General features: G+C 55.8%; 1 protein-coding gene across 1 annotated transcript; it reads left to right on the top strand.

Moving 5' to 3' along the window:
- The first annotated feature begins 4,945 nt into the window (after window positions 1-4,945).
- TOR4A (torsin family 4 member A) lies at window positions 4,946-12,355 on the top strand. The gene is made up of 2 exons (XM_056505336.1): window positions 4,946-5,174; window positions 9,376-12,355. Exon 2 carries the CDS (start codon window positions 9,415-9,417, stop codon window positions 11,179-11,181), a length of 1,767 nt encoding a protein of 588 aa, XP_056361311.1. The 5' UTR covers window positions 4,946-5,174; window positions 9,376-9,414; the 3' UTR covers window positions 11,182-12,355.
- The last annotated feature ends 10,529 nt before the right edge of the window (window positions 12,356-22,884 follow it).

Below are 22,884 nucleotides of genomic sequence, written 5' to 3'. Positions count from 1 at the left end.
GGTGACTCAGGGCCTTGGCTGGGTCTGCTTTGCTTATGGATGCAAAAATATTGATTTATTTATGTGTTGTGCAGGTGGATTTATTGCTCTGTGGTGCTTCCTCACCCCAGTGCAGGGGCTGTGGGGCAGTGGGTTTGTCCTGTCCCCCGTCCCAGCAGCATTCTCAGACTGGGATGAGAAATGGGCACTCCCAGCCCTTCCCAAAGCCATGGCTGTGCCCTGGAAGGGCAGGGGATGAGCATCATTCCCATCCTGCCTTTTCCCAGCTGCCTCATGCTGCCCCAGGGTCTCACCCGTGGGTGTGATGAGTTTGTCCATCCTGAGCCAGAGGATGAGCAATGCCACCACTGAGGGGACCTGGAGTCACCTCTGCCCCTGGGAGGTCCTGGCCTGGTGGAGCCAGAGCCACCAGCTGAGCTGTGCTGTGGTTGTTTCAAAGTGTTACAACAGGAAAAATTCTGGTTTAATGACTGTTTCAGCCTTCATGGAATATAAAAGTTAATTGAAACAAGCTGGAAATGTGATTTTTTTCGGAGTGAACAGAGGAAGCTAAGGGGAGGGGAAAGGGCTTTGTGCTGTTCCCTGTGCCTCTTGCTGTGCAGCCCTGTTGCCTCAGCCTGGAGCTGAGTCTGCCAGGGAGTCTGCAGTCCCTGTCCCAGGCTTCACCTCACTCCAGAGGAAAGAAAGAAAAACATATTTATAGCTCAAAAATGCACATAAAATCATAGAACCATAGAGTCTCAGAATGGCCTGGGCTGGAAAGGACCCTAAAGCTCATCTCATCCCACCCCCTTCCATGGGCAGGGACACCTTCCACTAGGCCAGGTTGCTCCAAGCCCTGTCCAGCCTGGCCTTGGCCACTTCTTTACTCCTTGGATGCTTGGGAGTGGCTCCAGTTCCTTGGGGGTGTGTTACAGAGCCCTTGGTGGGTGATACAGACCCTGCTGTGGACCTTGGGAAGGGGTTACAGTGATTTTCTCCAGTCTCCACTTGTGACACAAGGTGACACTGGGGGATGCTGGTGGTGGGACACTGTTGGTGACAGGAGGAGTGCTGCAGGCACTTGCTGCTCTCCATATTCTCCATGTTATTCCCCACATTTTCTGTTTTTTTTCCAGATGTACCCCTTCTGTTTTCCAGAGTAGTGTGAGCCACAACTTCCCAGGTGCAGCAGTGCTGGTCCCTGCCCTCTCCCACTGCCTGGAGGGTGCCTCATGGCATGGCCCCACAGATGAGGGGCTTAACCTGCAAAACACATTTTTCTTAGATTTTACCTCTTTTTTATCGAAGTAGGGATGGAGCTCAGCTGGAGGAGAAAGAAGCAGCAAATTCAGCTTGTTTTTCAGGAGTGGTCATCTGACCCAGCACCCTCTGCATGGCTTGAAAACAAGAAATGAGATAAAAGTTCTCTGACACAGAGCACTCCCCTCATTTACCTTGGTCTATTTATAAACTGTTTGGAAGGGTCACGATAACCCAGGCAGGATGCGGGGGACATTCCCCAGCCCAGGATAAACTGTTTGGGTTATTTAGGACGTGTTAAAGCTGCTCACAGAGGCTGGAAACTTTTGCTAAGAATGAGATTGGGAAGAGTGAGGGGTCTGGCTTGATGGCCCCAAGAATGCATCCAGGGAATTTACCCTGGATTTAGGATTCAGGAGGGCTGATGGTTCAGGGAGCCCAGGAATCAGCAGCAGCAGTTCAGAGCAGACCAACACAAGGTGGGTGATGTAAAAGGGAAAAAATCCACCCACCAGCCAGTCCAGAGCTGATGTGGCCGTGGAGCTGGGGGGTCACACTGCAACAGGGCAAAGCCATGCTTGGAAAAAAGATCTTGGGTCCAGGAATGACCCTCCAGGGCTGGATTCTGCACCCCTGCCAGGGGCTGCTCCCTCCATGGGGTCCTGCCCACCATGGATCAGATTATTTTATGGTCTGGGGCTGCAGGATGGGCTGGCTCTAAGGTCAGGGCCCATGGGGGTCCTTGAGGGTTTCTGTGTCCCAACCCAGGCCCCATTTCCCCTTCTCCACTTGCAGCCTCTAACTTTTAGTTTCAGGGTTCCCTGCCTGCTGCAGGCTTTACATCCATGGGCCACATTTCTGATCTCTACATCCATTTTCCTGCTGGCTCCAAGCCTGTGACCTCTTCAGCTGCTTTTAATTTATTTTTTATCAGTTTTCCTCTTTTTTTTTGCAGAGCTTCTCTGGGCAAGGCCAGTGCTGCAAGTATGGCACACTCCATCCTGGAGCTGCTGGGTCTCACTCTAGACCCATTCTGAGCTCTGAGCACCCCAAAGGGACCCTGGGTGCTTCATTCACCTAATTCTGGTTTCCTGGGGTGCACAGGGGGGATTTGCCCATGTCTGGGATGCAGCTGCTGCTCCTCAGCCCTAGAAATGTTCTGGCTAAAGAGGCAATGTGCAAAAACTTGAAGGAAAGCTCTAAAATTGCCACACAAGCTGGTGCCACCCGAGCTCTGGCAGTGCCTCCTGGTGGGTACCAAACCCGGGGCTGCCCAAAGCACAGGCTGGCACCAAAATCTGTGCTCAGGGCACCGTGCCCCTCTCCCTGGGACATTGTCTCCCCTCTCGGTGTGGGAGAGGCTGTGTTTGTGCAGGATTTGCATCCGTGGCTGCAGGAAGGGCTGTGGCACCTCTCGTCCCCATCCTGGCCCCGAACCCGTTTCCTCCCCGCGGGGCCCTGCAGGGGGGTGGGGCTGGCCTGGGCACCGCGGGGACACGGGGACAGGGCTGGTGGCCTCCAGGCCGGGGGGACAGGGCTGGTGGCCCCAGTGTGCCCCCTCCATGCACTGTCCCCCATTGCACTGCCCTGATGCCCCCATGGGCCCCCCAAGGCACAGCTCCCCCATGTACACAGCCCACACATCCCTCACCTGCAGGCAGTGTCCCCCCCAAAAATACAACCCCACAACACCCCAAAAATCATTACCTGTGTGCCTGCATGTCCCTCCCTACACCCCCCCCAGCATGTCCCCTCCAGTTTGGGGTGCTGGAGGTCCCCAAAGCCTCATGGGGGAGTGGGGGGGACACACAGCCCCACACCAGGGCCAGGACCAGCTCAAGGGGATTTTTGGGCTGGGAACATAAGCAGGTTTTTCATCATCCTGTCCTCCTTGTCCCCACATGGGACAGACACCTCCTGGTGCCATCGGTGCCCCTGCCCTCTCCAGGTGCTCCCCAGAATTATTTGGTGGCTGCTCCAGACCCAACCTGTGATTTTGGAGCTGGCAGAAGCACCAGGACAGTGTCCCCAGCCCTGTCACCTGTATGGCCACTCCACAGCTGGCAGTGGCCAAGCTGCTCCCCCAGATCCCCATCCCCAGGTGTCCTCCAGCTCCACGGGGGTCCCAGGCAGGTCAGTCCCATGTCCCCACTGTCACCAGGATCTCATCACCCTCTGCTCCAGCAGTGCTCTGTGTCCAGCCCAGGAGGGTTTTTGAAGCCTCCCTTCCAGGGCAGGCTGTGCATCTTCCACCCTCCCTGGGTTTCCTGCTGTGTTCTGGGGGTTTTCTGTCCCCCCCATTACCCCAGCAGCCCATGGAGGGCTGGAATGGCTCAAACTCCTTCCCAGTCAGAGCAGAACAGGGTTTTTTTTGGCTGTTGAGGTTCACTGAGGTGTTGAGGGGGGTGGCAGCTCCTTACTTCTCTGATATTGAATCTTTCAGAGCTTTGGGGGGCACTGTGTTTTGGGAGCTTTTTTATGATTACCAACCACTCTGCTTGGGGGAAGCTCTTCCTTCTCAAAAACCTGAATTAGCCAGAAAAGCATCTCTCTTCATGGCTCCCAAAACACTTGCCAAGCTCCTCTTAATGGGATCTCTGCTTTGGGTCAGCCCTGCCCAGCTTCCCGACCCCGAGAGCAGCTCCCAGCTGCTGAGTGAGCTCCAGCTGTGCCTTTGTGACACAGAAATCCCCACATTTGCAAGGATTTGCCAGGCAAATCCCGCTGGCCACAGCAGAGGCACGTGCAGCTGCCTGGCACAGGGCTGGGGAGACGCTCAGAGAATCCTCTCCCCTGAAGTTTGGGGAACAGTGTCCACCACAGCCAGGGTGGGATCTGCACTGTGATGAACCGAAGCCCCCCAAATTCGTGGGGTTTTCCCCCTTATTTTGGTCCTGTGCAGCTGGGCTCACAGGGTGCAGGTGACAGCTGAGAGCTGTCAAAACAGAAATACCAGCAAGAGCTCACTTTGGACTTCTTCTTTACCAAATGGGCTTGTCTGGGGGAAAAGCCTTGCCCAGGTTGTGCAGGTGAGAGGTGGGACCTGCCAGGGTGTTCAGGGCTGAAGGAAACAGGAGTGCAGTGAGGATGAACTTTTGCACTGCTGGGTGAGGAAAACCCCCTCTGCTTCCTGCTCTGAAGGGATGGAGCGGTTTTCCCCGGGGAGTTTTTGTGCCCACACCAGAACTTGGTCCCACGGCCACTGTGCAGCCTTGGCTCTGGCTGTCCCCATATCCCCGTGTCCCCACGTCCCCGTGTCCCCGTGTCCCCATATCCCCACGTCTCCATGTCCCCACGTCCCCATATCCCCACATCCCCGTGTCCCCATGTCCCCGTGTGTCCGTGTCCCCGTGTCCCCACGTCCCCGTGCTGCCCGGGCAGAGCAGCCAAGGGGCCGAGAGCTTGGGGAGGGCTGGGGGCAGCAGAGCAGGAGCGGCCGCAGCCAGGACCTGCCCAGGGACCAGCCAACTACCCTGGACTTGTTTTTTCCACACTCATTATTATTTATAGACTCGCTCCTTTCCCCAGAGTGACTCGGTTTTCTCCCTCTCTCCTGCAAGGGGAAGCACCGAGCACCGCGTCAGCCCCGCTCGCCCTCGGGGCAGCGTCACCGCCTTGACCTTTGGGGTGGCGGCTCCGGGCTGTGAGTAAGGCCGGACCCGCGGGGTGCGGGGGGCTCAGGCCGAGCTCTGGGCGCGATGAGCTCAGCCCGGCCCGGCCCGGCCGTGGGAGGGCTCGGGGCAGCAGGGGACACGGAACCGGCCGGCAGCGGCCAGCCCAGGGCACGGCGAGAAGGAAGTGCCGCCCAGGGCCACTCCTCCTCACCATTTCCTCCGCGTTCTGCACGGATGAGAGCGGCGACACGGGAGCTGCCGGCCCGTCCGAGGCCGGGGGCTGCGGAGGGGAGCGCCGCTGGCCGGGGCACATCGCGGGTAACTGCGCTGGCATCGGGCCCGTCCTGCTCCCCCTCGGGGTCACCGGGCACCCCAGGGCTGCTCCGGCTCCATCCCTGCCACCGCCTCCTGCCCGGCCCTTGTCGCCCCTTTCCACCCAGAGACGCCTCGGGTTTTCAGGGATGCTCCTGCTCCCGGTGGTTTGGGATGCTTCAGGCTCTTCCCCTCCGCTTGCTGTCCTTGGCTTTTGGGGCCTGGCAAACTTGGGGCTGGGCTGGTGGGGTTTGGTGCCAACAGGCTGTGGGGGGCTGCTGCCTGTCACCGCTGTCACCGCTGTCACCGCTGTCACCCCTGTCACCGCTGTCACCCGGCGCCGTGTGCTCGGGGAGGGTGGGCGCCTGCACCCGTCGTGGATCGAACCGGGCTCCGGCCATGGGTCACACCGGGCCCCGGCCGTGGGTCACACCGGGCTCCGGCCGTGGGTCACACCGGGCTCCGGCCGTGGGTCACACCGGGCCCCGGCCGTGGGTCACACCAAGCTCCGGCCGTGGGTCACACCGGGCTCCGGCCGTGGGTCACACCGGGCCCCGGCCGTGGGTCACACCGGGCCCCGGCCGTGGGTCACACCGGGCTCCGGCCGTGGGTCACACCGAGCTCCGGCCGTGGGTCACACCGGGCTCCGGCCGTGGGTCACACCGGGCCCCGGTCGTGGGTCACACCGGGCTCCGGCCGTGGGTCACACCGGGCTCCGGCCGTGGGTCACACCGAGCTCCGGCCGTGGGTCACACCGGGCTCCGGCCGTGGGTCACACCGAGCTCCGGCCGTGGGTCGCTCCGGCCGTGGGTCACACCGGGCCCCGGCCGTGGGTCACACCGGGCCCCGGCCGTGGGTCACACCGAGCTCCGGCCGTGGGTCACACCGGGCTCCGGCCGTGGTCGAGCCGCGTTCTCTCTCGCTCCCGTCCGGGGCCCGGCTGAGCCGCTCGCGGTGCCGGGGCCGTGCTGGCCCTGCTGACTTTGCGGGTTTCTCCTCCCTCCCTTCATCTGCAGCTCCCGAGCAAGGGCTGCTCTGCCACCTTCCACCGTCCCCTTTGGCTCCAGCTGGAGTTCAATCTTCAGAATTTCCCAGCTTTTCCCGGCAGCTTTGCTCATCCAGAGAGGCTGAGTTCGGGGTGCAGCCTCCCCAGCCGGGGTACTTTAACCAGGACCACGGTTCTCCTGGTCTCTCCTGCCACCAGGGGCTTTTGCTGCCTGTCCAGGGCTGTCCCCGTCCTGCTCCCCTCTCCCCGGCTGCCTCCAGCCCACACAGGCTCCTCTGTTGTGGAAACGTTGTTTTGGATCTGCAGGGTGCACAAATGCAAACACTGCAAGAGCTACAGCAGGAGAGCTGGAGGCTTCCAGGAGAGTTTCCAAGTGCAAGTTTTCCTGTGGTGTCCAGGCTCGGCACAGAGCAGCGATCAGCAGTGTTTACACTGGGATGCTGCAGACCGAATTCCCGGGTTCTCTTTCCTGTTGTTCTCACCAAAAGTTAAATTAAGTGCAACACTGCAGGCTGGCACAGCCTCCTGCCCAGCCCTGACCACACTGAGTGTGCAGGGACAGCTCTTAGAAACTTCCAGTCCTGTAAATGCCAGCAGGTATTAGGGACTGAGTCATGGCATTAACAGGGTTATTATATTGGTGACTGGACAGATTCCTTGCTCAGGATGGGGTGTTGTCCTTCCCCCCTGCCTTGCTTGGCTCATCTGGAGGGCTGGGCATCCCTCACTGGTGGGGTGGCTGTGCTGGTGGGCTCTGGGGAAAGAGGACCTTGAACATCTCCAGCTGGTGAGCACTCAGTCCTCACCATTCCCCAGGGGTTTGCAGGGGCTTTGGGCTCTGCATGGACATGGCAGTGGGAGAGCAGGCTCTGGGCTGTCAGCAGCCACATCACTTTGTGTTCCAGCTGCAGCACCTGGCTGTGGCCTGGCTGTGTCCGTGGGGAGTGTTGGGGTGTCCCGTGTTTCCCTGCCAGGAGCAGCTCCCAGCCCTTGAAGGGAGCTTGTGAAAAAGAGAGAGAAAATTTTAAGCAGGTCCTGTTATGACAGGACAAGAGGTGATGGTTTTAAATCAGAAGAGAGTGGCTTTAGAGTAGATATAAGGAGGTTTCTGAGAATGAGGTTGGTGAAGCTCTGGCATGGGTTGCCCAGAGTGGCTGTCCCAGTCCAGGCCAGGTTGGATGGAGCTTGGAGCAGCCTGGGCAGTGAGAGGTGTCCCTGCTGTGGCAGGGGTTTGAAGTGAGGTGGTATTTGAAGGTTCCATCCAGCCATAACTATTCCACGATTCTGTGATCCTTCTGTTCTCTAAAACTTTTCCTGTAAATTTCCATAGCCTCTTCCTTGGCATTTAACCAACTCCCTCTTCACCTGCAAGTGCTTGGGGCTGAGAAAGCTTCACCCTGTGTTTGTGGGGATGTGTGGCAGTGCCTGGGGGGTTTCTCATCCCTGGCTGAGCTCTGTCCTGTCCCTGCCCCCTTGAGTCCATGCAGGAGCTGCTCCCCAGTGGCTTTGGGGACAGCTGTGCTTTGGGGACCTGCAGGCACTGTGTGAGCAAGGCCGTGCAGGATGGACAGGGGCGAGGGTGTGACTCCAGGGTGGCGTGGGGACAGCCCAGGGCTCCCAGTGACATCCTTTGGGTGGCATCACAGCGATGGTGGCACCCAGCCCTTCTTCCTGGTGCTGCCTCCTTGTCAGATCTCGTCTGGCTGGTTTTTTCTTTGCACACCAAACCCTGCAGAGTCGGGAATTAGGTCAGCAATCAGCACTCGGGGTTAATTGCTGCTCAGCAGTGGCGGCTCCAGCGATGGTGGCTGGGTGCACACGGTCCCAAAACCAGCTTGGGCACGGAGTGGGAGTGGGGCTGTGCATGTCAGAGCAGCCAGGAGGGTGTGGGGTGAGCAAGGGGCAGAGGGAGCATTTCCAGTGCCTGTGGGGCTCGCTGGGGGCAGCTCTGCACAGGGGAAGTAAAACCTTGTCCAGAGCGTGACTTTGTGCGGGTTGGTGGCTTCCTGCTGAGTTAATGACAAACCTCCAGCCCTCCTCCTCCTCCCAGAGTCGTGCTGCTTTTGGCAAGGCTCAGTGTTGGTATTTTAAGGATGGCTGGTGAAAGTGGCTTTTCCTCACACTGCCTGTGCCAGCTCCCTGCTCTGGGGCTGGCAGTGTCACAGCAGCAATCTGTCCTTGTGTCACCACTGCTGCAGCCCAGAGGTGTCACCAAAGTGCCCTCCCACCATGACACAGCTTGTGCCACCTCCAGCCTTGTGCCAGGCAGGGCCAGGGCAGCACATGGGGCTGCACCCAGCCCCAGAGCTGTGTTCCCCAGGGCTCCCTGCTCCTTCTGTGCCTCTGTCACCTCCCTCTGGCCTCTCCTCCTCCTTGTGTGCCAGCTGAGGTTTGTCCATTCAGGTGGTTATCCCAGCATGGGCACGTCCCTGAGCTCTCCTGTGGCAGCCCCTGTGTCCCTCCATGTCCAGGGGTGTGTGTGGGTGCTCAGGGAAGGATGGGGGTGGCAGGGTTGGGGTGCTGTGGGGCTGCCCCTCCTCTCCCACAGCCATGTGCTGCTCAGGCACAGCCACGCTGGTTCTCTGCAGCCCCTGAACCTTCCCATCCAGGGGCAGCTCTCATCTCACCTCCCTGCCAGGCTCATCCATCAGCACAGCCAGGAAAACCCTCCCCCAGGAGATGCCACCACAGCCAGATGGCAACTCCAGCAGGTCACTGCCACACCCCAGAGGTGTCTGTGGTGGACAAGTGACTTCCCACAGTGTGTGTACGTGCCTGTGTGCATGTGCTAGCACAGAGCTGGGCTTTGTGCCTTCCTTAAATTCAGCAGGTGTAGGGAAAGAGGATGGGCAGCTGTGGTTCAGAGCATGGGTCAGTCTGTCCTGCTCTCCTGCCTCCTTCTCACAGCAGAGCCTCTGGCTTTGGCCCCAGCCAGCTCTGACTTCTTTCTGCACCTGAAGGCAGGGTTGGGTTTGTGTTATAACATCAATTTGCATTAATTGACACTGAATTTCATCTGCAGTTTTGCACAACTGTCCCATCTTCCAGAAAGCCTAGGTCTGAAAGTCTCTGCCACCTTGCCATTGCTGACTGCTGCACGTTTCTGCCCATTAGAAAGGGGGATACCTGTCTAATTCCACTGTTATTGGTCACTTCCTGATGTTAGGAAGGTTGACTTTACATCATTCCTTTTCTTTTTAGAAAGAAGATGATGTGAGTGGGCTGTAAGAACCAGGCGAGATGGAGGAAGACCTGCCCTGCTCTGAGGTGGATGGAAAGAGTGTCCTCAGGGATCTGGGGATGGAGATGCCCTGCATGGAGAGCAACCCCACAGGAGACACATGTGGAGCAGAGAAGGATGCAGGAGAGGGGCCCTGTGCTGAGTGCAGAGCAAAAGAAGAGGCTCCTTGTGAGCCAGGAATTGTCTTCACTGAGGGCAGCGTGGAAGGAGAGACGCTGGGCAGTGGCAGTGACAGAGAAGAGAAAATTCCTGGCAGTGGCAGTGATGGGGAAAGGGAAATTCTTGGCAGTGGCAGTGACAGGGAAGAGGAAATTGCTGGCAGTGGCAGTGACAGAGAAGAGGAAATTGCTGGCAGTGGCAGTGATGGGGAAGGGGAAATTCCTGTCACCGACAGCGACAGGGAAGGGGAGATTCCAGTCACTGACAGCGACAGGGAAGGGGAAATGCTCTCAGATGTGAAAGAAGAGGCATCAGGCTCTGAGAGTGACGCAGAGGAAGCACCAGATGCTGTCAGCCCTGCAGCTTCCAAGAAAATAAGCTCCATTTCCTCTCCCTTGCGGGCCATCGTGCGCCTGCGCCGGCGCTACCGGGGGCTGAAGAAAAGCCGCCTGCATTTAGAGCTCCCTCGGGAGAAGTCTGCTGAGTTTGTCCACTCCAGGCTGATTCAAAGGCAGCTGTCCCTGAACAGGACTTCCCTCTACAGCCCTTCCATGTCCTTCTTTAATCAGTCAGGCTTTGAGAGCTCCCAGTACTTCACCTTTGACACGTCTGTGGAACATTACTCTGTGAAAAAGTGCAGGCGGAAAAAGAGCCGAAGGAAATCCAGGATGGTTCTCTACCCTGACAAAACCAAAAAATACCTCCCAGCAGAGGAGAAGAGCAAGGCAAAGCGCTGCCTCCTCTTGCTCATTGCCATTATCTTCTTCCAGATTCTCAATGCCATAGAGAACCTGGATGATAACCTCCAAAAGTACGACCTGGATGGTTTGGAGAAAACCATGCACAGGGAGGTCTTTGGGCAGAAGGTTGCTGTGGAAAGTATTGTGGAGTTACTGAAAGACTATCTGGCTACCCACATCCACAACAAGCCTCTGGTGATGTCTCTGAATGGCCCCACAGGGGTTGGGAAGAGCCACGTGGGCTGGGTGCTGGCCAAGCATTTCCGCTCCGTCATGGACGGTGACTTTGTGCTGCAGTACTTTGTGATGCACCACTGCCCCAGCGGGGTGCCTCCCCTCACCTGTGAAATAGATCTCTCCAAGAAGATTTCTGACATGGTTACCAGGGCTGAGATAGAGGAAAAGACCCCAGTGTTTATTCTGGATGAGGTTGAGCTCATATCCCCCCTCCTGCTGGACACTCTCAGCCGATTCTTTGAGCCCAATCAAACCAACGAGTTCCTCAATGCCATCTACATTTTAATAAGCAACCTGGGAGGTGCTGAGATCACAAAGTTCGTTCTCCAGAATGCATCCACTGAGCTCCTGCATCAGCAGCAGGGAGCTGAGGAGCTGCTGAGCATCCTGCAGCCAGTGCTGCTGGGTGTGCACCCTCTGTGGGAGGCTGCAGACATCATCCCCTTTGTCCTTCTGGAGAAGTCTCACGTCATCAGCTGCTTCCTGGAGCAGATGAGGAGGGAGGGGCTCTATCCTGACCAGAAGCATATTGAAAATTTGGCCAATCAGCTCAGTTACTACACTACAGGGGACAAGCAGTACTCCAGCATGGGCTGCAAGCAGGTTGTGGCCAAAGTCAACCTCCTGTAGGGATTCACTGCAGAGACCAAGCCCTGCTCTGGGGATGTGCAGAGTTCTGTGCTCATGAGGAGTGTGTTACTGCAGGCTGTGCTCAAGGTGTCCTTTCTCAGCCCTGCTCTGGCTCTGCCCTGGGCCAGGCAGAGGGGTGGCAGGCCCCTGTTCTCCTCCAGAGAATTCACTTTTTTCTGATGTTCTGTGAAAAAGGAAGGACAAGGAACCTGGAGCCACCTCCCAATGACTGCAAGAAGCTTTGTTCCTCACATTCTCATTTTGGATTCTTGTCATTAAGGAGTTTTGGGGTGGCATCAAAAGCTGCAGGACATAAACAGGATGAAAGAACCCCTGAGTCACTGCCCCTGCAGAATGTCACCTCATGTGTTTCACTCTCTCCAGGCTCACAGCTCTTTGTTCCCCTTGGTCCTGGCTGGTGTGTGCAGAGCAGGGGCAGATCTGGGCCCTGGCACTGGGGCAGTTTGTGGCTCCTGCCCCCCAAATGTGCAGCCTGCCTTCCCCAGCTCCTGCGTGCCCACATCCTCTGGAGAACAGTTCTTGGACCTGTTCCTGAGCTGTTGCTCTTCTGAGCTCATTCCTGAGCTCACCTTTGGCACCTGCAGGGAGATTTCTGCCCTGCAGGTGTGTTTGGGCTCGCCTCAGAGACTGCTCACCTGAGCAGAAATAACCTCTGGATTCTTTCAGGTCTGGTGGTGACACCTCATCCTCAGAGCTCTTCTGCTTTTTGCTTCTGGGGACTTGTCACTGTGGTCAGTCATTATCTAGAAACCCCAAAGCAGCAGTTGATGGATCTTAAGCAGCACACACTGGAAAAGACAGTTTGGGCTGATGGAGTGGGAGTCCTGGGCTTGTTGCCAGTCCTGAGAGGCCAAGCAGAGGCTCTTTGCCACAGCCCCAGGTGAGATGGGGCCTGGGAGCAGCTCAGGAAGAGCACACAGCCATGTTTTGAGCAAAACTGAGCAGGTATTTATGGCATTGCTTTCTCAGGTTGTGGTTTTGTACAAGATTTCTACAGCTTGCTGTGAATTCCCAGACAAGAAACCTGTGGATGTTTGGGGTTTTGATTCACCTCTTTCCAATTGTTGGTGTCCAAAGACTGTCACATACTCCAGCTTCCAGAGCTGTTGTCAGGAATAAATCCAAAGTGTCCTGAATAAAATCATTGAAATGACATTTCTTTCATTTGGCTGAAATGTGGATTTCCTCCCAAATTTCCCTTCTGGAGCCATGTGGCTGCAGTGCCATGCCTGTGGCTTGTGTTGAGAGCAAGGCCAGAGCTTTGTGCTGTGTTTTTGCACCACCTCAGTGCAGAGTGGGTGCAGCAGCTCCAGGTGTGTCCCTGTAGCTCAATCCCAAACCCAGAGAATGCAGCAGTGCCCAAAGCTGGGTGCTGCACAGCTCCTCCATCCAAGCCACCTCCTGAATTCCAGTGTCCTCAAAAACCAATGTGTGGGAGCTTAGAGAGCTTAAGTTAAGCAGTAAGCTGAGCTTACTGCTAAGATTGCTCTGCTGTGAGATTGGGAAGGGTTTGTTCTGTTCATACAGTGATTGTGAACTGCTCTCCCCAGGCTTGGAGCACTCCAGGCAGGAACTGGGGCTGGGATGCAGCAGGGATGGGGAGCATCACTGGGATGTGCCCTGTGCTCCTCTTGGACATGGCCCAGCTCCATGGAAGGAAAGGGGGTGGGTGCACGTTCTGCAGGAGCTCTGGATAACTTCAGCTGCCTCGGGGAGAGGAGCTTTGGATTGAAATATTCCTAAAAAGGATTTAATCCCCAGCAGCCTCCTCAATCAAGCAGCCTGTCTGAAGCTGCCTCCAGAGGTGGGTGCTGGTGGTGGGGCCAGCCTGGCTGCCAGGCTGAGTGCTCCTGGGGTTTCCCTGCACCCTGGGAAGGTTGGTGACCCTGGAGCAGAGCTCTGTTCACAGCACAGCATCACCCCAGCCTTGCTGGGCTTGCCCTGAGTGCTGCTGGGGCTGCTCCACTGCTGTGTGCCCACCCAGCAGGACCTTTCCTCTCTCCTGAGGCTTCTGGCTGTCCCTGGGGATCTGGGATGTTGGCCCAGGGCACCTGAGAGAGTTTGCAGAGAGAGGCAAATGAAGGGGTGCAGAGGGATCCCATCCCCATGTACACCAGTGACTTTTCCCTGTGCTCAGGACAAGGAAAAGCTGCTGCCCATCCCTAGAAGGGATTTGCTGCTTTCTTTCCAGCTCCTGTGGCCATCACTAAACAGGTGAGGTGCCACCAGGAAAGCAGATTTGGGTCCCAGTGATGGCAGGGAAGATCAGGGCTGCAGCAAGGACAGCCCAGGTGGGTCAGGGCTGCAGTTCCTCCAGGGGTGCAGAGGGAATACCTGCAGTGGTTTTGAGACCATGCAGTGATGGGGTGAGTCCTGGAAAAGTGGAGGAGGACAAGCACCCCCTCTGCTTGGGAAGGAGGAGGAGGGACAGGCAAATACAGGAGTGAGTGCATTACCTGTGAGCATCCTGAAGAGATGGGAGAAATTACAGCCAATGTTTTTCAAAAGTAGTTGTAAATAGAATCTAGTTTCTTCTTCTTACAGGATATTCAGAGAATAGCTGTTAATAGTTACTGGGATGAACTGGAAAGAGTTTTCCAGAGCTGTGGAAACTAAATATCCATAAATGGTGGGAGAACAGAGTCAGAGGGACAGAATTTGGAAACCAGAATTTGGGGGGGAAGGGGCTGCAGGAGACAGGCTTGGAAATCATAAATTGGAGGAAAGGGCTGGGAGAAGGTGCTGCAGAGACCTGGGAGTGAGCAAGTGCACGTTCCGGGGTGGGGAGGGTGCAGGGCTGGAAGGAAAACAACCCGGGGGCATCAGAGCACTCGCAGGAGGGATCACACCCGGGCCGAGAATGGCAAACATCCGCGGAGATGTGTGAATAGGTGTGCTGCATATGCGAGGGGTGAAGTAATGCCAGAGCCGGGTGGGACCGTATTTGGGCACCTCTGGGGCAGGGAGGGATGGAGGGATGGATTGAGGGATGGATGGAGGGATGGAGGGAGGGATGCAGGGATGGATGGAGGGATGCAGGGATGGAGGGAGGGACGCCCCAGTACTAGCCTGTGCCCCCCCAGCATCCTGCCGAGCAGTTTCAGCTGAAGCACGATAAGAGGTTTGAAATATGCAAAACCCGGGCAGAGAGGAGACAGCGCTGCTTGGTTCTCCCTCCCTCCCTTGGCAGGGGGTGGGGAGTGAGGTTTATGTAAAACTTCGGGGAAATTGAGCTGTGCAGGGCAGCACTGAAGTGGATTGAGTGCAGAGCCCCGGACAGGGGTGGTTTAGGCAGACCCAGGACTCAGCTCGGGGGTCCCCAAGGTCCCACTTCAGCTGTTCTCTGTCCCCCTCCTGCCTGCCAAGGTCCAGCTGGACCTTCCCCTCCCAGCTGGCAATGCTCGGCCATCAGGGATTGCAGGGATTTAACAGCATTCCTCTGTAAGAGAGGTGCTTCAGTTCCTAAAACATCTGGATTGGGAGAGAAGTTTCGGGCAGCTGCATCTGGAATCTGCCAGCCTGGGGCAGGGTGAGATCAGCCAGTCATCTCAGATGGGTTCATTTCCAGGTGGGGTGGGGAAGGCAGCCAGCACTGAAACTAGAGAGTGCAGATTGCTGATGTCATGAACTAATCTGGAAACTCATTTACTTCTCCTTGACACTTTCCCCTCATCAGTTCAGTTTCTCTGAATTATCAATATATATTAGGTATTATTTTAGGGTCTGCATCCAGAGCTACCTCAGGGGGCTTGTAGCCATCCCAGAAGTGCCTGCAGCAGGGGCAGCCCTCCCCAGCACCATTTGTATTCTCCAGGTGCAGATGTGGGGCTGGTGGTCCCTCCTGTCTCCCTGGGCAGTGACAGTGGGATGTGACAGCAGCTCCTCCCTCACAGCTCCATGCAGGAGACAAACAGCCCAGGATCTTCTGGGGATGCTAATTTGAGTTTTGAGCTTCCTGTGATGTCTTATCAGTTAATCCCTCAGGCTGGAATTCAGCTGCTCTAATTTTGGTAACTTGAGGAAGCCTGAGTAAGTCTGCCTGGGATTTCCCCATCCCTGTCTCCTGAAAAAAGCCAGGCCAGGAAGCCAGGCCTGGGAAAAGACCACCTGGAAAACCTGCCCTGAGGTGAGTGGACATTTTTGTGGCCAGCAAGTGATATTTGAAAGAATGTAAAACATTAATTGCGGCCAAACTCTCTGTTTTCACCTGTACCTTTGCCCCTTTCCTGTTCCTGTCCAAATGTGCCTCACTTTACAAATGCTCTCACTCAAACCAGATCCATGTGGTATCTTTCCTGTTCTACTGAGGAAAAAAAAAAAAAAGTTTAAAAAAAATTCAAAATCCTGCAAAAAGACATTCCCAGAATTTATGGTTTACTTTTAAACTCCCTGAGCCACCCAAGACAATTTTTGTGCAGCAGTAGATGCAGGCAGGACTGTCTGAAATCAGGGAATCCTGTGCTGCATTCCCACCCTGTGAAATCAGGGAATCCTGTGCTGCATTCCCACCCTGTCTGAAATCAGGGATTTCTGTGCTGCATTCCCACCCAGCCATCCCCAGCTGCCAGGTTTTCCAAAACTGGGACTGGAGGAGTTTGTGCCTCTCAGCTGGCACATCCTGGTGATTTTATCCTGTGCTTTTCCTGACATACCAAGCAGACTGCCCAGTTCTTCCTGAGGTGATTTCATCTACCCCTGTGGGATCAGGGTCCTGAGTCACTGGGAGCCTGGGTGCTGTGGGGCCCTGGAGAGGCACTCCTGAGCTTTTCCTTCCAGGATAAGCTGCTCCTTGGCTTCAAGGTCGTTGCTTCTCTCTCCAAAAGTGCCTTGGGTTGGCTCCAGCCCTTCAGGATGATGGAATGAGCATTTCTGCCCCTCCCTGCAGATCCTGCAGCTCAGACAGCACAAACAGCTCTGGATCCCTGGGTGGCTCGAGGTCAGAACTCGATGCTGAGTTGCAGAACTCTTTGGCCTGATGTGACCTGGTGTCCTCAGCTCCATCTGTGCATGGCCTCAGTCACCTCCAGCTGCAGAAACCACTCCTTGGTGCTTCCTTCTGCCAAACACCCAGCACTTCCAGCTCTGAGTGCTGCTCCTGATGCAGCCACAGCTCAGTTCTTGTCTCTGTGGTCAGTGAAATGCACTGGGTGAGAAAGGGTGGGTGAAATTCAATTCTTGGGATCCAGCTCAACAGGTATTTTTATTTCTCCTTGCACCTGGTGGGCAGAAGATCTGCTGCTTGCAGGGCTGATTCATCTCCTCACCTGAGGAGGATCCAGTGACCTGCTTGGACAAGCTCACCTGGGAGTTATAAATACATCCCTGTGCTACACTGGCATGGCAATAATGGGAAATGGGGATTGGAAATAGGAACAGGATTTGTCCCTACAGGTCCCCACCTCTTCCTGGGGTTCCTCTGAGGCTGGGTTCATACTTGCCTCCCTCCAGCTGGGAGTTGGGCAATGCTGGGAGATGGATTAGGGGGTGAGAGGTGGAACTTCACTGAAAACCTCTACGTGATGAACAGCAGGTGATGCCACTGGTGCCAGGGCTGGAGACAATCCCTGGTGCCTGTGCTCAGAGCTGCCTTTACCTGCACTGGGGTGACACAGCTCAGGTGATGGGACAGCTGGAAAAAGCTGATTTGATCATGTCCTCCTTGGGCATGATCCTGATTGAAATAAAGTTGAATGGAATACTGAATCTTTGGGTTCTGTCTTTAACATCCACCCAGCACCCAGGTGATCTTTAGGGCCCCTTCCAACCCAAAACATTCTAGGACTTTGATTCTATTGTTTGATTTTACAGGAGCCATCCAGAGATGACTGCCCAGGGTCTTTTTACAGAAATCCACCTTTCATTCCCTCCTGCTTGAGGTGGCCCACAGTGACACATGAAGTTTGCAGTTAAATCTTCCAAATTCATGGCAAAAACCTGAGAGAGCTGTAGCCCTTTCCAGCAGGTTTGTGGGCACTCAGCCCTTCCAGGCTCTGTTTAGTAATCATAAGGCACAAAGAATTTGAACGTGAGTGCTGTTTTTTCCTTTTCTGGGCATATCTGAGATGGAGCTTGCCAGAGCAAGTGCTGAGGTTGCTCATTTTTCTGGGGCAGAGTGCTGAGATTGCACAGGGTCAGAAGAGAAACTGCAGGCTCTCATCTCCATCCCTCCAGCTCAAGGCCAGGGTGGATGGGGTGGGAAGGCAGGGCACAGCACAGCCATGCTCAGATTCTGCTCTTTATAGCAAATGCATGAATTTAAATGAAGGACACACTCTCAAAATGTCTCGAGGCAGAGCCTTGTGGTAGACAGTGGTAATGAAGGAGAGCAGAAGTGGGGAGGAGAGAACTTGGAGCTGCTGTGAGCAGCGAGTGCCCCTGGGCAGATGCTGGGCAGATAGGGGCTGACATGGGGTACAGACATTCCAGAGCGATTTCTGAGCCGGCTGAGCTCCTCCCATCATCACTTCACTCATCAAAGGAAGTATTTATAGCACAGGTAGGAGCAGGGCGAGAAATCAAAGAGGAGCTCCCTAGAAAGATGCATAAATCACTCCAAGAGTTCACCTCTGGAGCTCTGCACTTTTTGCTTTAATGAGAGTAAATAAAAACTCCTCTTTTGTTATTAATATTTCTTAATATTATTTCAGAGCTCTGATTTTTGCATTAAAAAATCTCGGAGGTATTTCCATAGATTTCTCCCTACGCCTGCAGACCGCTAAGGACATGCTGCCTTACACCAGAGAAAACATTTTCTCCAGCACAGATATGCTGAAAAACAATTCAGAAAATCTTTCCGGGCCTATGTTTGCTGCCCAAGCTGTCAGGAGACATTCAGACCTCTCAACAAAGCGGAGCAGGAGAGCCAGGAAGGTGCTGTACCCAGCCCACGTGAGAAAATATTTGCCGCGTCAGGAGCAAGATCCCGTGAAGCGGTGGCTGCTGCTGTGTGCCGGCATCCTCCTGGTGCAGGTGCTGCTGGAGGCTCCCGAGCGGGACGGGCCGGGTGCGGGGCAGAGCTCCGGGGAGCGGCTGCTGTGCGGGACAGGAGATGCTCGGAACCGCCCCGGGGAGCGGCTGCTGTGCGGGACAGGAGATGCTCGGAACCGCTCCGGGGAGCGGCTGCTGTGCACGGCAGGAGATGCTCGGAACCGCCCCGGGGAGCGGCTGCTGTGCGGGACAGGAGATGCTCGGAACCGCTCCGGGGAGCGGCTGCTGTGCGGGGCAGGAGATGCTCGGAACCGCTCCGGGGAGCGGCTGCTGTGCGGGGCAGGAGATGCTCGGAACCGCTCCGGGGAGCGGCTGCTGTGCGGGGCAGGAGATGCTCGGAACCGCCCCGGGGAGCGGCTGCTGTGCGGGGCAGGAGATGCTCGGAACCGCTCCGGGGAGCGGCTGCTGTGCGGGGCAGGAGATGCTCGGAACCGCTCCGGGGAGCGGCTGCTGTGCACGGCAGGAGATGCTCGGAACCGCTCCGGGGAGCGGCTGCTGTGCACGGCAGGAGATGCTCGGAACCGCTCCGGGGAGCGGCTGCTGTGCGGGGCAGGAGATGCTCGGAACTTCTCCTGGGAGCGGCTGCTGTGCGGGGCAGGAGATGCTCGGAACCGCTCCGGGGAGCGGCTGCTGTGCGGGACAGGAGATGCTCGGAACCGCTCCGGGGAGCGGCTGCTGTGCGGGACAGGAGATGCTCGGAACCGCTCCGGGGAGCGGCTGCTGTGCGGGACAGGAGATGCTCGGAACCGCTCCGGGGAGCGGCTGCTGTGCGGGACAGGAGATGCTCGGAACCGCTCCGGGGAGCGGCTGCTGTTCACGGCAGGAGATGCTCGGAACCGCTCCGGGGAGCGGCTGCTGTGCGGAACAGGAGATGCTCGGAACCGCTCCGGGGAGCGCTCGGTGATTGCGGGAGCGCCGCGCTCCGCAGCGCCGGGACAGCGCAACCTCGGCGCGGCCGCTGTGCCGCGATAATCGCGGAGACACCGCACGGAGACACCGCACAGAGACTTCTGCAGCGCTGCCGGGCGGATTCTGCGGGGACAGCTCGGGGCTGGCTGCGGGGAGCTGCACTGTCCCTGTCCTGTCCTGTCCCTGTGCCTGTGCCTGTCCCTGTGCCTGTCCCTGTCCCTGTCCCTGTCCCTGTCCTTGTCCCTGTCCCTGCACATCACCCACCGCAGCACCTGTGTGTTCCTGCCCCTCCAAAGGGACATCAGGACTCTGGATGGTGACACGAGCCCAGCAGTGGCCACAAGGCGTTGATGAAAGCCCAGCAGCAAGAGCTGGGCAGTTTTTCCTGCTGATTTGTTTGTGACTGTGATTAGAGACTCTGGTTTCCATGAGCTGCAGCAAAAGACTGCAGGAATTAGAATTGCCCTCCTGGGCTGGGTTTGTGCTGGGCTGACCTCCCTGTCCCTGCTGCAGGACTTGTCTCAGTGCTGTATTCACGTGTTGGGATTTAATGTCAGTTCTCAGGGGTTAAAAGAAAGTAGCTCAGCTCTCAAAGGAATCAGAGAGCAAAGCTGTTTTCCCTCGGTGACACTGTAAGAATAAACTGCTGAGATCAGATTTTCACAGTGTGTTTTACAATTCAGATTGAGCAGCAAGGGCAGTGGGGAGCCATGGCATGGCCGGGACATCCACTGAGGCACTGGGAGAGGTCCTGGGGCAGATGCTGCAGCTCTGGGGAGATGGGGCAGCAGATGAACCCAGCACTGGGATATCTTCTTGAGAAAACCCTGGGGCATCCCTAAAACCATGGGACATGCTGAGAAAAAGGGTTGATTAAGGGCTGGTTGAACTAGAAATCACCAGTGGTCCCTTCTCACACAATTCCACCATTTCTTTCTGTGTTGAGCAGGGGGTTACTGGGTGGTTCTGTGCATGAAACACGGGATTGCCCCAGCTCCAGGGCAGTGCAGGTGTGGGGATTTTGGAGACAGTGATGATGTGTGGGGGCTGCACAGCAAGGGCAGCTGCCTCCAGAGAGGAGCAGGCGGTGGGAGCCAGCAGGGGAGGAATCTGCCCCAGGAGCTGCTTTGCACACAGAGAGCCACTCCTGGCTCCTTGCAGGAAATGCAGAGTGCAGGATTTCCAGGAGAAGGTATTTTCAGCTCTCTGAGTTTATCAGACAGCCCCTGAGGCTGGGATTCAGCTGCCTTAATTTAGGCATCCTGAGGAAAGTCTGAGGCTTCCTGGGATTTTCCCAGCCCAGTCTCCTGGGAAGAGGCTGCCTGGGGAAAGGAGTGTGAAACCCCTTCTCCAGACTCATGTCTCATGTAGCAGGGCTTGTCCCCATCAATTAATCCCCAAAACACCAGCCCAACTTTTAAAATCTCCAAGCATGGAATCTCACCACCTCCTTGGCCAATCTCTTACACTTGCCTGGGATTTAATTCCAATTAATTCCATGCCAGCCTCACACAGATGTTCACTGAGCAGTGTCCCAGAAAGCAGGTATTTTCCTGGGAATAAGCAGTGATTTCCTCAGGTCTGGATAAAATCAGAACTCAGAGGTTTCATAGTGACCCACAGCAGGTGGATGTGACCCAGGGGTGGAGGAAATTGTGTGATTGCACAGGAGGGGTGGCAAAGCCAAGTACAGCACTGCAGACTGAGCACAGAGACCTGTTTGCCTAAAAAAAAAAAAAAAAAAAAAAAAAAAAGCTGAATCACTATGAGATTTTAGCTGCTTAGTTAAAAAATAAAAGCCAAGGCACTGTCTGGATTAAGGAGCAGCTGATATACAACTTTTGCAAGTGGTGATTCAGGATGAGCCCTTTAGAGGATGTCCCTTGTGTAACTAGGGGAGAACACACAAATAACAAGTTTTGTAAAATTCAGGAATTATAAATGTTGTTGGAAATGGAAAGTACTTTTAACAATGGTGCAGGTGTTGTCTCAGAGTCGATGGGGTAGGCAAAGTCTTCCCTCAAGCCCAGCACATCCAGAGGCATCACGAGAGGGCAGCAGAGACAGGAGCTGAGCAGGACACACAGGCAGTGGCTGCAGAGCTCCAGACACCAAATCTGAAACGGCTCAGGTACAGAGCATTGCTGAGGATGCTGCCAGCAGGAAACCAGAATCTGCAAAAATAAACCAGGGTAACTCAGCAGAATAGACACAGATCCCTTAAACAGAGCATCCCCATCCCTGAGTCCTGCAGCCAGGCCAGGGACCATTCTGGGAGATTGTCATTACATGTGATCACCTTTGTGACCCAGCAGTGTCCTCAGGAGTGGCTTAATTTAGTACTAAAGATGTGTCCTACAGGACCAGGCACACTGGAGATCCTAATATCTGCTTAGGGTGGATATCAGGAGAAATTTCTTCTTCTCTGAAAGGATGGTCGGGGATTCAAACACGTTGCCCAGAGCTGATGTCACCATCCCTGTTCAAAAAATGTGTAGGTGTGGCATTTGGGGACATAGTTTAGTGCTGAGCACAGTGATACTGGGTTAATGGCTGATCTTGGAGGGTTTTTCCACCCTTAATGATTATGTGATTCTCTGCAGCACTCCAAAGATGCTCCTAAAGGGGCACCCTGCTCCGTATTTCCCCAATCCTAAAACAGGAACATTTGACTGCCCCCATGCCCATCCAGACCAGACCCGGGGCAGCTCGGTAGTTTTTCCCAGGGAGATGTAAGAAGATTTTTCACACCCTCACTAGCAGAGAAAGCTCTGAGGCAGCTTCCTGAGTCTCCATCAAGCGTGGGAGCCAGCCCTGCTTCCCCTCCTGCGACACCAGGGCACCAGAGCTGCACCCTGCAGAGGCGTGCCATGGGAATTATAAACACAGCTGCTTTCTTCAGGCGTGTTATTCACCCTCTGTCTCACTCTCAGTTGGACTGAGGATGTCTCAGGAGCGAAATGGAGAACATATTAAAGTGTTTTTTCATTGTTTGTCTCACCTAGATATTGCATGCTGCTCTACCCCATTGCACAACTGGGTGTCTGAGAAAGGGGAGGCTGAAAATGCTGCTGTAAATAAGACTTGGAAAGGAGACAAAAGGCAGGGGAAATGATAAGAATGCAACAAATCAATGAGCAATCTAGTAAAGACATTGCAGGGTCTGTGCCTCTCTTTGCCTCGTAGCAACAGAGCCACTTGACAGAGCTAAAAGCCATGATATAGAAAAGTGGCATATGGTGCACAGGGGACATGAAAGGACTCTGATGCACAAGGGACACGGGTGGCAGTGGTGGTAGCTCACAGTCCTGGCACTCAGGGGACATGGAAGGACTGTGATGCACAGGGAACATGGGTGCTCAGCCCTGGAGCACAAGGGACACGGGTGGCAGTGATGGTAGCTCACAGTCCTTGCATTTAGGGGACATGGAAAGACTGTGAAGCACAGGGGACATGAAAGGACTCTGATGAACAAGGCACACACTGGTGGTCGGCCCTGGAGCACAGGCGACATGGAAGGACTCTGGAGCACAAGGGACACGGGTGGCAGTGCTGGCAGCTCACAATCCTGGCACTCAGGGGACATGGAAGGACTGTGATGCACAGGGAACATGGGTGCTCAGCCCTGGAGCACATGGGACACGGGTGGCCGTGATGGTAGCTCACAGTCCTGGCATTTAGGGGACACGGAAGGACTCTGGAGCACAGGGGACATGGAAGGACTGTGATGCACAAGGACACACACGGGTGCCCGGCCCGGCGCTCAGGGCATTGGCGGGGGCCGAG

The sequence above is a fragment of the Oenanthe melanoleuca genome, chromosome 17 (genome assembly GCF_029582105.1).
Source record: "Oenanthe melanoleuca isolate GR-GAL-2019-014 chromosome 17, OMel1.0, whole genome shotgun sequence".
Classification (NCBI taxonomy): domain Eukaryota; kingdom Metazoa; phylum Chordata; class Aves; order Passeriformes; family Muscicapidae; genus Oenanthe; species Oenanthe melanoleuca.
The sequence above is the reverse complement of the archived record's forward strand: the minus strand, read 5'-3'. Positions and strand labels throughout refer to the sequence as shown.

Bases quoted from the DNA above. Each gene is read 5' to 3' on its own strand.
- TOR4A (XM_056505336.1), top strand. From the start codon at position 9,415: ATGGAGGAAGACCTGCCCTGCTCTGAGGTGGATGGAAAGAGTGTCCTC.